At 34.2% G+C, this 18044-nt stretch overlaps 1 protein-coding gene across 3 annotated transcripts in view; it reads left to right on the forward strand.

Moving 5' to 3' along the window:
• Positions 1 to 549: 549 nt before the first annotated feature.
• The window catches only part of LOC110460824, a 36715-nt gene continuing 19220 nt past the window's right edge, over positions 550 to 18044 (forward strand). For 2 of the 3 annotated variants that reach the window (XM_021513995.1, XM_021513997.1), the window contains exons 1-10: positions 550 to 624; positions 3759 to 4358; positions 4803 to 4882; positions 5296 to 5330; positions 6437 to 7442; positions 7629 to 7696; positions 7960 to 8040; positions 13516 to 13638; positions 14762 to 14884; positions 15065 to 15139. In XM_021513995.1, coding sequence (XP_021369670.1) covers positions 3762 to 4358; positions 4803 to 4882; positions 5296 to 5330; positions 6437 to 7442; positions 7629 to 7696; positions 7960 to 8040; positions 13516 to 13638; positions 14762 to 14884; positions 15065 to 15139 — 2188 coding nt within the window. In that variant the 5' untranslated portion in view covers positions 550 to 624; positions 3759 to 3761. Of the gene's footprint in view, positions 629 to 3758; positions 4359 to 4802; positions 4883 to 5295; positions 5331 to 6436; positions 7443 to 7628; positions 7697 to 7959; positions 8041 to 13515; positions 13639 to 14761; positions 14885 to 15064; positions 15140 to 18044 lie in introns of all 3 variants that reach the window. The other variant, XM_021513996.1, reaches the window with a different exon arrangement.

Here is an 18044-nt window from a genome sequence, read left to right on the forward strand (position 1 = left end):
GAACTGGACTGGGTAGATTGTCGACGATCGATTGGTGGAGAGACCGTCTGAAGTTCGGAGAGTCCCAAGTTCGAGTTCCTCGCAATGGCCCTCTCCTTTTATCATTATTACTTTAATCTGGGTTTCTTTCTGTTGTACATGGGATACAGATTATGGTAATTAAAAACCCAGAAACAAATAATTCTATTACATTTATCAATCGTCAAATCCTGAAAAGTTCTACAAAGACTATTTGTGTTTAAATATTTTAATTCACATATTGAATGTGTGTTAGCCGTAATTTTCCTATACGTATGGCAACATAATTACTCTATTAGTCCGATGCACGCTTTCCTATATCCCATAATGATATTTTGTAGATCATTTTCAAAAGAAACAACAATTAAATATCGGCTCTTCAAAGGTCCATGTACCGATAAGACTGCGTACTTACAGTGTATAAAAGCACCGAAACTGCTCGTCATTCCGTCATTCTATAGTCGGAACTTTTTATCGAGCTATACATTTGTATCGAATCGAATGCGCCGATGTGTTGTTCGGAACACAGTACGGATTCCGAATGGATGACTAAAAATAGCGTTGGGAATTTCTAGTAGAAAATGAAAGCCAGCAACACAGAGAGAGGTACGTAAGTATCATAGAAAAGGCGATACGCCGACATACTTCTAAATATAAAATCACATTACAATACCAAAAGTGATATATACTTCCACGTGATAAAACTGCGACTAGGCTAGTGACAGTAATTCTGTATGTCACATCGGTTATTAGTTATAGGTGTTGGCAAGTTATTACTGATAAGGCATCATTATATATATATAAATTAACCATACGTTGTTTTAATATTCTAAGCCATGTAGGTTGCTTATATAGGTATTAATGACCCGTATCTATTGACTTGGATCCATTTTTATCGGCAGACACTATATATCCGTCTCTACTTTCACTTTGTTCTACCTTGTGGTATGTGCTGTGGTTCAAAGGAAATCATCAGTAGTGGAGGTTTCATAGCTACACATTATTTAGGTTGAATGTCAATCTCTTTGTGTGTTATCTTTATAACCGTCAATTCCTCTCAAACGCTTCCTACTTTCACATTGACTTATTACTAACGTCTAAACGGGAAAACCAGATCAGAGGAAGCAGTTTTTAATTTGTTACTAAAGAAAAATCTATTTTTTTTTATGACACATCCTAATTTTGTTTATCTCCGAAAATTGTGAGGTGCCAAGAGAGAAAAATATACTAAAGGAAGTATATGTTTTGAGAAATTGACTCTAGAAATGGAAAAGTTTGGTAAATATTTAAAGTAGCTAAAACCTATTAGATCACTATATGCAAATATTGAAAAAATAGCAAATATCGTTTTAAATAAATGTTTCGAAGCTGTCAGTTCATCAAGTGAGTAAATGAAATTGAAACAGGCACATGAGATTTTTCAGAGGTTATCAAAATAAGGTTAAACTCTTTAGAATCGATAAACTATTATGAATTATGAATATTTGGTACTAAAATTAACCTATCAAGGATGTAATCCTCTGAGAAGTCAAGACATTCCTGTATGAAGCGTTTTTTTCTTGATGCTTGTTTGGAAAAGATTCAAAAAGATTTATATATCCGTGTGTTCGTATTTTACCTATGATCGGTCAAAGGTACAAAGTACCAATTTACCATCACACGTGATTTTAGGTGATTGTTCGTGTTTTACCACTTGCAGAACAAATTCATACAATCTCTTCTAAGTGTGGTATCAGATATGTATGAATATTTGCAGAATTGATAAAGAATAATATTTTAAAAATTTCTGAAACGTATTCTTTTAACTCAGAAAAACAATTTAAATTACCCATACCATAACAAAGTGCTTATTTCTTCAACACATTTTGTAGATTTAACGCTTGATATCAAAAGTTCTGCTACGAGACATTTTTCATATTTAATAAATTAAAAAATGTGTTTTTCTTTCTAAAACAGACATTGAATTGGGGGTTCTTGTGCTTCGTTTTGTGCCATTATGATTTCCGTTGTTTTTCACCTTTTTCGGAGTCAAAAATCAGAAGTGCTTCAGCTACACTAAATATGTAAAATGCTTATAATGTACCGTGTTCCACTTTGTTAGAATTATTTTCATCATTTTGAATATTATGAAGTTGTACAGCAAAAATGAACTTGCTACAATAAAAAAGTCGACACAATTACAATTTAAGTGATCAAACTAGTGTCAACACAAAGGAGTAATTGTGGCCCTTCGTGAAGCGCAAATAATATTCTTTTTAAAAAATGGCCGCCGAATTAGTCATTTTAATTTTGTAAAATTCTTGTAAAACAGTTCTACAAACACAGACAATTAGTTTTTTTGAAACTTTTTGTTTGCTTTTAAAATTGATCATAATTTTTGAAATATTACAAAAACAAAAACGAGATTGAACGTGATTTAAACCTCAGAAGGGCACATCCTAAATAGCACATTATTAACCCATATTTGACAGAGTAGTGTAAAGTGGATAGCTGTTTTCCAGGCTCAAATAATTCAACAGCGGAAAGTTACACGTTTATAGCTGGTATTTAATCATGAGTTGTAATTTTTCCTTACTTTCACTTTCGGTACATGTTTCAGTACAGTAACAACAGACTAATACTAGGAAGTGTTGGACTCGGATTGATACCAAATGCTGACAGTGTATTGTTTATATCTGCCAGTTCCCATTCCCCAACGAACTAGTGTCAATAGATCATATCATTTTATATACAATTAATCCCCTTCCTCAGGAGTAAAAACTATGTTTTCAGAAAACAAGAGAAAGAGATTTTACAGATTATACAAGCAATATACTTAAGTCAATAAAAGTGACTATTAACACTACAAAGTGAAAAAGACCAGGTATTCAGGAAGGGAAAGCAGTTTGTTTTTTGCTCCATCGACGACTTGATAACCTCTTGAATAAATTCTACCATACAAAAACGAAAAACATGTCGGCCAAGAGAGGGGCACATTTTTTCCAATGAAAATCCCAACAACCTGTTGCAAGTTCATGCCATCAAATTTATTTTGGAGTTTGTCTTTTTTCCGAAAAGATGTTCCAAAAATTTATATATACATACATTGTATCTACATTTACTTCGCACATTGTATCTACATTTACATCGCCGCTCACCTTCCTTTGAAATGGACCTATAGAACCAATACAAAGAGTGCGCTCCTTCAGTGTGGCATGAAGTAAGGTAGTTTATCCAGTGAAAAGGTCAATGTTCTGAGAGCTCAAGATTGATCAATAGATGTTTCGTTATCAAAATATTCAAATTCAAAAACTTCCACTTTAGATAGGATTTTAATCAGATTGCCACCGGAGTATGCAGTGTCGTAAAACGAATGTAAGTCTGATTAAATGATACCAAGAATGGTAGAAAGAAGTCTGAATAAAGGCGTTGGTGAACAACAACTGTAGCATACTGCCACAAAACATAGGGTTCTTGTGTAGTTTCGGAACCCAATACTAACTAGTCTGTTATCATTAACTAGTATACTGAACGAGTGTAATGCAGAATATGTAAATATCTAATATTTCATCTTTAAAAATGGAAAATGAACTAATTAAGTTTCCTAGGTTGTTATCACGTTTCCTATGTACGTATAAATACATGTCAATAAAGTCTGATTTGTTGATCCTCGGCAAGCAGTACCAGTTATTTTTCCATTCCATCCACCGAGTAATAAAATTTCAAATTAAAGTACTAAATAGTGACTGATGTTTTTTCAGATTATGGGAGATAGACTCGATGATGAACCTAACATTCCTTTGCCGAGAAACAAACTTAGTACTCAAAAGGTAGCCGGAGAGACAGAACCAGAAAAAAGTCACCATTCCGCGTCAAACATACCGTGGATACGTACAGGTTCCAAGTCTGTCCATATCTACCCTTCACAGGCACAGAATGACAGGTCAATTCCAGATAAAAGGTCTGTTTCGTTGCAACAACCGGTCAAAGCCGAGCCGGAAAAAGTCTTGACGAACATTACATCTTCAAACATCAACACTGATCTAGAACCATCTTTGACTGTTAACAACCTTCCGTTTCACAACCAGTTCACGTCTAAGCGGCAAAGAGGAGATTCAAACGAACCGACTGACCATACGGTCCCTACTAGTCAGGCACACACAATAGAACACGATGCACGACCAAAAGAAGATATTACACGTGTGTTGGGCTCAAATGATGTTGCCGTGGAACCCAGTTCTGTGGACAACCATGAGCATGCCAAACCTACACAGGACGTTTCTGACTATGACGTCACTGTGGATGACCAGTCGACATCTTTGATCATGTCTAAAGCGGGTCTTCAGACTCTACTGGAAAAGGCGAGTCTTGATTTTCTACCACCATAGATAAAACATTTATTTTTTATTCGCAACTTAACTTCTTTCTTTTTCATCATCTGGGACAAGAATGTAATATTTATTTATTATATGGTAAATCTCATATGAAGTGTACCAATACTAACAGATACTTTTGTGGTATGACATGTTTACAAACAAGCACTGTAGCATCACGAGGAACGATATGGCGATGACGTCATAAATACGTAAAACATGTTTTCCTTTTGCATTTTCTAAATACGAAATGTGCCTCTTACGGTTGTTTGGTGGCACATCTGACATGTTCAGAAATAATTGTATACTGTCTCAACTTATTAAAGGTCCTTACATTAAACCCTGGTGTTATGGAGCGCGTGTGACATTTCCTATTTATTCTAATATCATTAAGTCGCGTCAACGTTTTGATAAATATAAATCCTTCCTTAGTTCCAGGATTTCTTACAACAGGCTAACGACTTACAGAGGAGGAACGAAACCTTTCTACACAGCATTAGACATGACGATAGGTAAACGGAAAACGCCCTGCATAACTATCTTATAATGTTAAAACCACACACTATGATGTCAAAAGGAACAATGCGATGGCGTTGTCCTGTTTGGTCGTAATAATGAAAATAGTTTTGACTAAAAATGTCGGTTTCAATTAGTTTGTTAAGCATTTGATAAAGATATCAAACCTATTTCATTTCCATATTCTGTATACAAAATCATTGAAACTCGTTTTAATTATGCATCTCTTCGAAATCTATTTTTTTTAGATCACTTATATCCTTAAAACGAAAACATTCATCTTTATCAATATGAAGTATTTAAGTGATAACACCAATCTTACCACAACGAAACCTTCCATAACAGCTGTTGTGCCCTGCAGCAGATTTGCATGTTCATATAAAGTAACGATTATTGACATTTGTTACAGAACAAGCCGTGATGACTTGCAGCGACGGCTAACTGGTAGGTTGTTTTCTTTATATAGCCCTTAGAGAGCAAAGAGTATGTTAAAACAGTCTTGTTCTAGAAGATGAAGAACACTTCTTCATGTGTGGCTATAATGCACAGCTGAGAAAGGACTATTTAAGTAAATATATTCAAAACTATTCTATACTAGACACAAATACTTTAACACATATTTTATCTTCTGACAATATGCAACTTATACTTGACTCGTGCTTATATGAGCAATAAAGTTATTGAATTGTTATAAATATGGCGATACACACGTGTAATACAGCTTAAATGCGCTGCGATTGGTTAAACCCGGGAGAACATAGTCCTACAATACTGCAGGTGCTTCAATTTAAAATACCACAGTTTAGATAATATCTAATTATATTTCAATTAATTTGAAATGCTTATTTTGAGTTATTTTCATTGTATTTAATTACAATTTACATTATTAAAAAAATCTTGGACTAGTTTGCAATGAGTGGAAATACAATACTATGATTGGAGTACTTTGGTTTTGACCTATATAGAATCAGTTAATAACAGAAAATTGTGTTTGATTTTTTTCTCAAATTTTGAATGTTGTATGATGATTAGAATCTTACATTCATGTGAATGTGATATCGAATTTGTTAAACGAGTGCATTAATTATATATGACACGAGCCTGACGTAAGATGATCTGTTCATGTGTCGGTGACTCTATGTTGGTTTAATGTAAGGTGAGGGGAGTGAAAGGCTAGATGAATGCGTTTTTATGTTAGACAATGTACAAATGGCGGAGAGTAACAATTTTACCGATACAAGATGTTTTTATCTGTAAGATGTAACAGATTCCATATATGTAGGATGAAACAGATAGGATATCTCAAACACAACAATTTGTTTTATTTGTAAGTTATATGCATTTGAGATTATCTATAAATGCCAGAAATCTAATCTACTCCTGATCTTTTAAGAATTACAAACAGTTACAGTAATAATAGTTAAATACAATACATGAATCGTTACAACGTATACCTGTACTATACTAATGTATTAATTAGTTGTTAGTTAGTTGTTAAAGCATACTAACTTGTTTTGATATGCGTTTTAAAACTTAATTATTTCTTTCAGAAACGAAAGATAATTTGACACACTTAAAAGACCGGATCCAAGATGGCGATAAAGAATTACGATCCTTGGAGGAAACGGTTGGACAGGTGGTTCGCAGAGTAGACGGTCTGTGTGAGGCGTTTGAAAGAAAAAGCACCGCACAGAGTGCAATAGTCTTCCACGGAGATGGAGACAAACATTCACACGGACATAGAGACAAACATTCACGTCATCGTCAGGATAAGACGACCGATAGAAGAGATCGAAAACAATTGACCAATCAAAAAGACCAACACGAAACGACTCATCGAGAAGAAGACAACAACAAACTGGACACCGACGACGGTCAGCCTCGTGACGAACAATTAGGTCGAGGAGATGACAATAGCCACCATAAATACGACACAGGCTCTAGACGACAGACAGAATCCAAACCTAATGATGGAGATTCTCCCTCAAATGTACATATATCCACTGACATCAGCGGACTGCATGTAGAGTCGAATAGTCCACATAGATCTGTACATGTAGCAGATGAAGGCGAAACGAGACGTCAATCTGCTTCGTCTTCTTCTGAAACAAGCAAAGATATTAGAAAACCAAAGAAAGGTGATGTAAACTCGGCGATAAGTACTGACGTTCACGAACGAAACAGAATCAATTCTAATGTTCCTGAAATGAATGAACCTCATGTTGATGACGTGAAACGAAATTCAAGGGCAAAGTCTAAGTCGAAATCTGGGGACAGAAGAAGGTCGAAGTCGATGTTAAAAAAGGAATCTTCAGTAAGCCGTGAACAGAAAGTAACGCAGCTAAGGTCAAAGCCGGGACAGTTAAAATGTTCCGAACTAGGCTTTAAATATAGGAAAACGAAAGTGAGGGGGGATAACAGGGTGAAGGTTATACGTCATGAAGTCGTCTTACGTGGTGGCGCCACATGTGATCTGGTAGACAGCAACATTAAGTTTAGAAATCCTAGAAAGGAGACGAGTACCAACTCAGAAGGTGCAAAATACGCATCACATAAGTAAGTGATTTTGTTCTGATTTATTCTGCAATAAAAGTGGATGTCATCTACTCATAAATATACCAGTTTTTCGTCATTGATTGATGGAGTAAATCTATAATATTTTTTTATCTCATTGTTTGTCGTATATACTTGTTAGTTCATTTTTAACAAAATTATTTCGATTTGTTTTTATGATTTTTTCAGTCCATTCTTTGACGTACAGGGTGATTTTGACGCTTTTGACCTACACTCGGATGTGTCGGCGCTTGGATGTAAGTTTCTTTAGAGATAAAGTACTCACGAAAAAGACAACTCATTAGTGAATAATTCTATAGTTTAAGATAACTCACCGGTAAACAATCCCGAGTTGCTCGACTCTTTGGTAAACTAACCGTGAAGATGAAGCGTTTGAATAGGTTGTTCTGATATAACGAATATTCTACCTGCTGTGCATCTTTGACAGTTTGCACGCGATATTCCTTGTTTTTGTTATTGACATTTCTCTAAAATACCTAAATTTGTTCGAATTTTACAGTAGATGCGATGAGTATGACAGAGGCCGATATTACGGCGTCAAACAATTGGGTATCGAAAGCTAACGAGGAACGACGAAGAGGTACAGTAAAATAATCATTTTCACAACAATGTAACACACCAGCAGATAAAGTAAAATATATGTAAGAGCGTCAACACACCACAAAATAAAGTACAATGTTAAATATATATCACGGTGTATAAACATTGGCTGATAAAAAAAAACAATATATAACAGCGTCAATACACCTACAGATAAGGAACAATGTAAAATATATATAAAGAATTGTACAAACCACTGCGTCAATATATACCCCAGGTCAACACACAAAAAGATAAAAAATAATATACTTCAGCATCAAAAAACCATCAGATAAAGTAAAATACACACCACGGCGTCAACACACCATCAAATAAAGTAAAATACATACCACATTGTCAACACACTAACAGATAAAGTAAAATACATACCACAGTGTCAACACACTAACAGAAAAAGTAAAATACATACCTCAGTGTCACCACACTAACAGATAAAGTAAAATACATACCACGGCGTCAACACACTAACAGATAAAGAAAAATACATAACACATTGTCACCACACTAACAGATAAAGTAAAATACATACTACACTGTCAACACACTAACAGATAAAGTAAAACACATACCACAGTGTCACCACACTAACAGATAAAGTAAAATACATACCACAGTGTCAACACACTAACAGATAAAGTAAAGTACATACCACAGTGTCACCACACTAACAGATAAAGTAAAATACATACCACGGCGTCAACACACTAACAGATAAAGTAAAATACATACCACAGTGTCACCACACTATCTGATAGAGTAAAATATAAACTTCTGCATCAACACTATCAGATGAAGTAAAATACATCCCACGTCGTCAACAAACTAACAAAGAAAGTAAAATGCATACCACGGCGTCGACACACTAACTGATAAAGAGAAATAAATACCACAGTTTAATCACACTTACAGATGAAGTAAAATATATACCAAAGTGTCAACACACTAATTGATGAGGTAAAATACATACCACAGTATCATCACACTACCTGATAATGTAAAATAGTTACCACGACCTCAACACACCAACAGATAAATTAAAATATAAACCACAAAGTCAGCACACTTACAAATAAATTAAGATATATACCACGGCGTCAACACACTAACAGATGAAGTAAAATATATACCAAAGTGTCAAGACACTAACTGATAAAGTAAAATATAAACCAAAGTGTCGACACACTAACAAATCAAAGAAAATTAACACCACACCGTCAACATACAGATAAAGTACAATATATATCACAGTGTCAACACACTAACAGATAAAGTAATATATATACCACAACGCTAACACACTAACACATAAAGTAAAATATATACCACAACGTCAGCATACAAACAGATAAATCAATATATTTACCACAACGTCATCAAATTAACAGATTAATTTAAATATGTACTACAAAGTCAACACACTAACAGATAAATTTGAAATACACTTACAGATGAAGCAACATATATATCCCAACGTCGACACACTAAGAGATAAAGTAAAGTATACATCATATATTAGACCTATACTAGAATATGCAGCTGTTGTTTGGGATAATTGTTCACAAATTCTAAGAAATCTCTTAGAGTCAGTCCAGCTAGAGGCTACAAGAATAATAACAGGACTACGTAGATGCACCCCCCACAATATCTTGTACAAAGAATTAGGCTGGGTTCCTCTTGAAAGTAGGAGAAAACAACATAACATGATGCTTATGTACAAGATTATGAATAATGAAACATATTATCTGAAAGAAGTCACTGAGTCACATTTTCATGATCCCACACTAGCTAGATATCCCCTTAGATCAGTTAGAATATGTGATCCTCCTCTTTGTCGAACTGCTAACTATTCTAATAGCTTTTTCTCCATCCATGTTTAATGAAATAAATAATATCGCTTCAGACCTTCAAAAATATCGTTCCGCCTATCAGTTCAAAAAGTTAATAACACCTATTCCAAATTCAAACACAAGAACAATATATGTCTTTAAGTTTTTAGGAAATAGAAAAACTAATATTATTCTCTGTCAGTTGAGAAATGAGGCCATTAAGCTAAATAGTAACCGTCAGAAAGATTATCTTACTGAGTCCTCTGCATGTTCTTGTAGTTCTAGATTTGAAACAGCATCTCATTACTTCCATGATTGTATCAAATACACTGAAGATCGTATTGTACTTTTTCAGAATATATTCCATGAAACTCACAACCATTTACAAGTAGATGTCATGCTAAATGGTTGTGAGAGATGTGATGAAAATGAAAACAAACATATTCTCCTATCTATATCCAATTACATTTTAAGTTCTAGAAGATTCAGGACATTTAACTTCAATTTTGAATGAAATTTTACATTTTATTTATTTACACTTTATTTATTTACATTTATTTTTTTCTCAATGTATTTCTTCTGATTTCCAGAAATGGTACATGGATATTAATAATAATGTATTTCCTATTTGTCTTCATTGTTTATTTTTAGATATTGTTAGTGAGGGGGGCTGGGGTTCAGAAGACCAGTTATACTATTTTATTAAAAAATATTGGGAAACAACTACATAAATAAGAATATAAAGCTTTACAACATGTTAATTATATATCTTACCCGTGTTTAATATGCATAAATTAAACTATTTGATGGGATTGAATTTCCAAACTCATCAGTGGATGGCCTTGTGTGATACAATGGACTTTTTGGCCTGTATCTGTTGGGTGCGGTAATTTAATCCCATCAAATGTTTATACATGCAGCTCCGTCAACAAGTAATTTTTATTTTCTCTTCATAATATGTATAAAGATATATACATTTGTATATAATACAGTCTGAAGAATCTCCTAGAAGAGATGAAAGTACTAAAGACTTGTTGTTAAGAATTTTTCTTTTTATAATATATATATTATATGTCTTTTCGGTATCAAAATAAAAGGTTCGAATTTAAACCATTAGATTCAATTATAATAAAAATGAGTATTAGTAGTTGTTTCGCCTAATTTGATTATTAATTTGATAACACCAACTTGTTTATATGTGTTTGTATGTGTTCTAATGTCTATGTCTATGCTTGCACCACTGTCTGTTACTATGTTTGGAAAGGGCTTAAATAGGCTATGCCTGCTGCCCAATCCATTTGTCCTTTGATAATAAAATGTATTGAAATTGAAGTCAACACACTAACAGATGAAGTGAAATACATACCACAGTGTCAACACACTAACAGATGAAGTGAAATACATACCACGGCGTCAACCCACTAACAGATGAAGTGAAATACATACCACGGCGCCAACACACTTACAGATGAAGTAAAATACATACCACGGCGTCAACACACTAACAGGGGAAGTGAAATACATACCACAGTGTTACCACACTCACAGATGAAGTGAAATACATACCACAGCGTCAACACATTAACAGATGATGTGAAATACATACCACAGTGTCACCACACTAACAGATGAAGTAAAATACATACCACAGTTTAAACACACTAACAGATGAAGTAAAATATATACCACGGCGTCAACACACTAACAGATGAAGTAAACTATATACCACGGCGTCAACACACTAAGAAATAAAGTAAAATACATACCACAGCGTCGACACACTAAGAGATAAAGTAAAATGTATATCACAACGTCAACACACTACGAGATAAAGTAAAATATATACCACAGTGCCAACACACTTACAGATAAAGTAAAATATATTTCACAGCGTCGACACACCAACAGATGAAATAAAATGTATACCAAAAAGTTAACAAATCAACAGATTACTTAAAATGTACGGATGTATATCACAGCGTCAACACACCAACAGATAAATAGAGGTTACACAACGAGTGGTTGTTGAATATGGTATGTATTTCACTCGAGTTAATTAATTTTCAAAAGTTACAAAAGACACGAGCTTTAGAGAGTGTCTTTCTGTAACTTTTGAAAATTAACACTTTTTGTTTACAAATTTAATCATTTTCAAAATAAATGTTTCGGCAACGACTTCGTACAAAAATGAAATATATGAACGACTTTAAATATTGAGAGTATGTTATATTGCATTAATTGATATAAATTAACCACGGACTATATACGGCTAAGCATATCGTACGAAGTCTGCCTCCCGCCAAGTGATGAAGACGAACTAATCGTTGTCAATGTCCAAAACCATAGGCCTGGGACGGTTCTTCGTGAGGTTCTATGGTTGACGTTTATAGTAAGAGTTCCGCCATAGACAGGCCCTCCAAATATTGATAACGGGACATGGGGAGAACGAAATATTTTCCAACACTGTTACAGATCTTGTTTGGGTTTCACAGAGACATTTATTACGTCTCCGGGTTTCACGACCTGAACAGGCGACGGTTTGGCTTCGAAACGATATCGAACGTCTGTAGCAATTTTGCCTGAAACTAGCGATCAAATCTTTAAGCATCATCTTCTTTTGGTATTGTCTTAATAACCCCCTTTTCCCATCACATAACCTCACAAAAGTCACCAACATTTGAAGGATGTTGACAGCAGACGACGTAAACTAAACAGCACGCGGCAAAAAGCGCGTGAAAAAAGTCGTCCGGTCAAGGTTCATCTTCTCGACCAATCAAAACTACGGAAGGTCATATACCACGTGTGGTGTATAACTCATATTTATACAGTCTGCATGCTTATGCAATGATCTGAGAGTGGGATAACACAGCGTATTGTGGTAGAAAGTACGATATATATCATAGCGCCAACACACCAACAGATAAATTAAAATGTATACCACAAAGTCAAGACACTAACAGATACAGTAAAATATATACCACAGCGTCGACACACCAATATATAAAGGTTTCTCAGAAAGAACTAGAGGGATCTTCTCAAACATGATATATAAGTTCCCTTTGGTCTTCACGTCCTTAAATGACCTTAGCTGTTGATAGGACGTTAAACCCTTTAAAAAATTAACCAACCAACTGTTGGTCTTTGATTATACATGTTAATTTTCAAATTGACCTGAATAATCAAAATACCAACAAGTGGCCATCGTGGTTTTTTCAGGTATTCATCTCACTTGCTCATAAAGTGCTGGAGGGATCTTTGTCGAATTTTATATGTATGTTCCCCTTGTTAAAAACAAATCTGGCCCAAATGAGAATTAATCCTTTATTACAAATGTTCAGCATTTAACATAAAGTGATGCAACTCTTATACGGTAGCATAGCGGCGAATTATATGACATTACGGGGTTTACCTGAATGTGTAATATTCCTGTTTAGGATTTCCATTATTGGACTGGGCAATAGTACTAGATAGTAAATATGAAGAGCAAATAAGGAAAAAGATAATCTTTTCTCGATCAGATAGGATAATTACAAGATGTACACCAAGAGCTTTCTATGATCTCTTGTCAGTCCTTTTCAGATTATGTCTGGACGAGAATGTGTAACAATGTATTTTATTTCATCTGACAGGTACATTTCTCGCTCCGTATCGAGGGAAAGGCCCCGACACGGTGCTGCTTTTGGATACCTCAGAAAGCATGCGTGGTCAGCCGTTCAACGACATGATTCAAACTGCCAAGCAGATCATAGATGGTATTGTTATGTTGATTTGTGATATATGTTATATAAGTCTTTAATAGGAGGCCTGTCGTCAATTAACACCTCACTATATACGAGTATACTACCTGATGATACAGTACCTGTTAATAGGTCTGGTGCATATCGTAAGAGGCGACTATTAAGGGTTTTATGCACTGAAAAAACACTAAAGAAAAAAAAAGATTTGCTGCCGAACTGTATCACTTGGATCTGTCTTCTCTCCCTTACTTATTATATCTTTTCTACCTTACTTATCCTATCTTTCCTCCCATACTAATCCTGTCTTTTCTCCCTTACTTCTCCTGTCTTTTCTCCCTTACTTCTCCTGTCTTTTTTTGCCTTATGTATCCTGTCTTTTCTCCCTTACTTATCCTGTCTTCCTCCCTTACTTCTCCTGTCTTTTCTTCCTTACTTCCCTGACTTTTCTCCCTTACTTCTCCTGTCTTTTCTCCCTTACTTATCCTGTCTTTTGTTACCTTATGTATCATGTCTTTTCTCCCTTACTTCTCCTGTCTTTTCTCCCTTATCCTGTCTTTTCTCCGTTACATATCCTGTGTTTTCTAACTTACTTATCCTGTCTTTTCTCCCTTACTTATCCTGTGTTTTCTACCTTACTCCTACTGTCTTTTCTCCCTTTCTTCTCCTGTTTTTTCGCTGGTGTCCTCCTTGACACTCGTCTTCATACATACATCATAACATTTGCTGTTGTGTGGATATTGAACCCCAACCAAACAAACCTGGGAACATATTCCTACGCCACTTAAGGTACTACTTACTATTCCACATGATAAGGGGGGAGGGTCTAAAATTACATTGCACTGCGCGGAACGACACTGGTATGATCGGAGTACTTTGGTTTTAACTATATATAGTCAGCTGAGTGTACATTACTGTTTTTGAATGATTTTTTTTCAAATTAAGAATGTTATGTGATGAATAGAATCTTAACATGCGTGTCCATCTCATATTTAATTTTTCAAACTCGTTTAATATATTCAAAATGACATGGACACTTACGTAAGATCCGCTATATACTACCTGCTGATGTATATCTGTTGTTCGTGTAACTAACCCTGAAGTAATATGATTGACTACACTTATTATATCGATATCACAGGTATACAGAACATAAGTATGACAATAGGTGTTGAAGAAAATATTGGGATCGCTGTATTTGGACAAGAGACGACCGTTTTGAGGCATTTAACGATGGATTATGTCGATCTGAAGTCTTCTTTAGGTAAGAAAATCAACAGTAAAATATCATTTGCTTCAAAACATGATAATGTATAAAATGTTGATACATAAAATAGTTCTTCGATATAGCGACCAAAAGACTATCAAATAGGTTTTAAATATAGAACATGAAGTAAACGTGAACAAAGACAAACCGTAGTTTTAATACATATTTGAATTACAGATACACTAAAAGCCGCAGGCCCGAGTCCGTTATCAGCCGGCTTTGTGATGGGTCTTGCAGCTTTATTAGGAAACGGTGAGTTATGTCTAGTTCGTTTGTATTCGTTATTTCTTTTAAACCAATCCTACACATTCCTTGGTTTTATTTTGCTCCTAAGTTTAGTTTTTCTCTTAAAGTAACATTACCACTATTGATATAATAATTTTCTCCTGATTATTGTGATTTGTTCTTTTGAATTATGAGAACGAGATATTAATTACTCTAAGAGTAAGACATGTAAATGTTAATGTTTCAAAGCCATAAAGTTTGAAACCTACCACTTATAGATTACTTTTGTATATCGCAGGGTTACATTTTATACAACATTGAAAGAATGGCAGAATACTTAAGTTCACAACGCACTTTTAAATTCGAATTTCGCGGTGTTTGTTCAAAAGGTAGAACAGCCCATGGAACTGCTCACGGAATGTTGTCTTGCGACTTTTCCCGTAAAAATATAGTTCGTGGAAATAAACACAAAAAATATCGATACTATTTCCATAATTTAATCAATCAATATATTCAATTCAGATTTTATAACAGTCTTACATAAAACGGTGAATAGTATTGAATCATAGTGAGGTTTTTTGTTTATCCGCTAGCTAGTGCGGAGGGGCATAGCTATTTGGTAGTTAGTTGGTCCCGTGGATATATCACTACGTCTGTGCTATGATCTCATAACACGGAACTGGCCTTGGTAGAGTTATATAGTGCCAATGCATAGCAAATGTTGTTATAGTTTCTTAACAACATTTGCCTTCTTAATGCATTGCAATGGAAGGATGGCAGAGCAAATGTAAATAAATTGTTATGTTAGTACTGATTCATCATTTACGTCAATACTATACGATATTTTAAGAACGACATTTACATTTATGTTTTTATTTGTCCCAATTTTTTGTCCGCTAAAGTTTTAATTTTAAGATAGAAATTTGTCGTCATTTTTAAAAGTTGTAGAACACGGATTGTAATGCAGGTGAAGTTCTGATCAAATGGTATGAAGTCAAACTAAGACTTGCACCAAGTGTTCTTTGGATATCATAGTTAAAACAGTCTTATTATATTTGATAACTGATCACTGGGAAAGCTGTTTAATTAAATTTAATCTTTACAGCATAAAACAGCACACAACACTATAGTATGGCATTTGGGCCTATTATATAAACTAAAAACATATGGTATTAAAGATAAATTATACCATTGGTTTAAAGCTTACTTATCTGACAGAAAACAATGGGTTATCTTTGAAGGTCATAAATCTAGTACCAAACCCATTTCTTCAGGGGTTCCTCAAGGATCTGTCCTTGGTCCCTTCCTCTTTCTTCTTTTTATTAATGATATAACTAACAATGTAACCTCTCATATAAAACTCTTTGCAGATGATACCTCTCTCTATGTAATAGTAAATAATAGCAATGACCTTACAACACCTACTAGCATGCTTAATGATTATCTTGACTCAATCTCTGAATGGTCAAAGCAATGGCAGATCCTATTCAATCCGAATAAGACTGTAGCTATTAACTTCTCTCGTAGACACATTAACAATCATCCTCAACTGCTATTTAACAATACTCAGATTGCACAACATGAACACCATACTCACTTAGGACTAACATTTAACAGTAAAGGGACATGGTCAGATCACATTTCAAATATTTATAAAAAAGCGAACTCTAGACTAAGTATTCTTAGAATTTTAAAAACTACTGTTGGTAGGAATACATTAAAAACATTATATGTCTCTTATATAAGACCTGTGGTAGAATATACTGATAAAGTATGGGATAATTGTACCAAATCTGAATCAGTCTGCATCGGACCAATTAAATAAAACTATTCTTATACATGTTGACTCTTATATTAAATCATCAAAACGTTTCGTTACTTATACGTGCTAGATAAATTCCAAATTAATATTCATGTATTGTTATTATTATTATTATTCAGGCAAGTTTAAATAATGAGTATTAGACATAGGCTGGTGTGGGTGTGGGTGTGCATGTGTGTGAGAGGAAAACGAATTACAACATTTTATATATTTAAGCATTGTACATAGCTACCGGAAATAGAAGAAGACTGATATAGGCATAGCCTGTTGTCTAATTCCTTTGTCAATACTGTTCTAATATCTTCTTTAATGTTAACTTTTATGTTTGTAGTATATATGTATTGTCAATAATATACTCTTGAAATAGTTTAATCCCTGTTTAATTCCAATTTCCAAGAGAAAAATAATCTTGTCTTGATATTTAATATACATTTGTATGATACTGGTACATTTTAACCTTTAAATATCTAATATTTTTTAACAGCCAAATGTGTGTTTCTTTTTCACTTTGTTTAATACGATTTAATACGAAAACAGTGACCGATGTGTTTCGTGAAGAAATAATGTTTTGTCGACATACATTCATTTAACAACAGTCTTAATAAAAATCGATATAGAAAGATGGTTGCGTTTGTAACATGCAGCTGTCCTGGTCTGAACGCCAAGCCGACCTTCCAATAGCATTGTTTTGTGACAATTGGTAATATTATTTCCTGATCAGGTACAACTATTCATTTTATCCTGGTTTGTTCGGATAGTAATGTTTCCATCAGAATTTTAGGAGCTTAGCATTGCTTTACAGCAGGTTGATTAATCATGAAAAATAGGTTTTAATAAAAGTCGTCCGTTGTACTTATCACAAGAAACAGTGACATATAGTGACGCTGCAGTCTCCTAGTGGTTTAGACAATATGTCGTTGGTTAGGTTATCAATGTTTATCTTAACATGTCATAAATGGCTGTGATAATGACTGAAGACGGAAACCTTAATTTTTTAACTGACATGTCTGTACCACGATTTTCCTTTTATTTGATTTTTTTAGGTACAACTTAGATGGCTTAATCCTTATATTGATTATATGTATGTTGTTTGTAATGCGTAAATTCTTA

This window comes from Mizuhopecten yessoensis, unplaced genomic scaffold (genome assembly GCF_002113885.1).
Source record: "Mizuhopecten yessoensis strain PY_sf001 unplaced genomic scaffold, ASM211388v2 scaffold10483, whole genome shotgun sequence".
Lineage (NCBI taxonomy): Eukaryota > Metazoa > Mollusca > Bivalvia > Pectinida > Pectinidae > Mizuhopecten > Mizuhopecten yessoensis.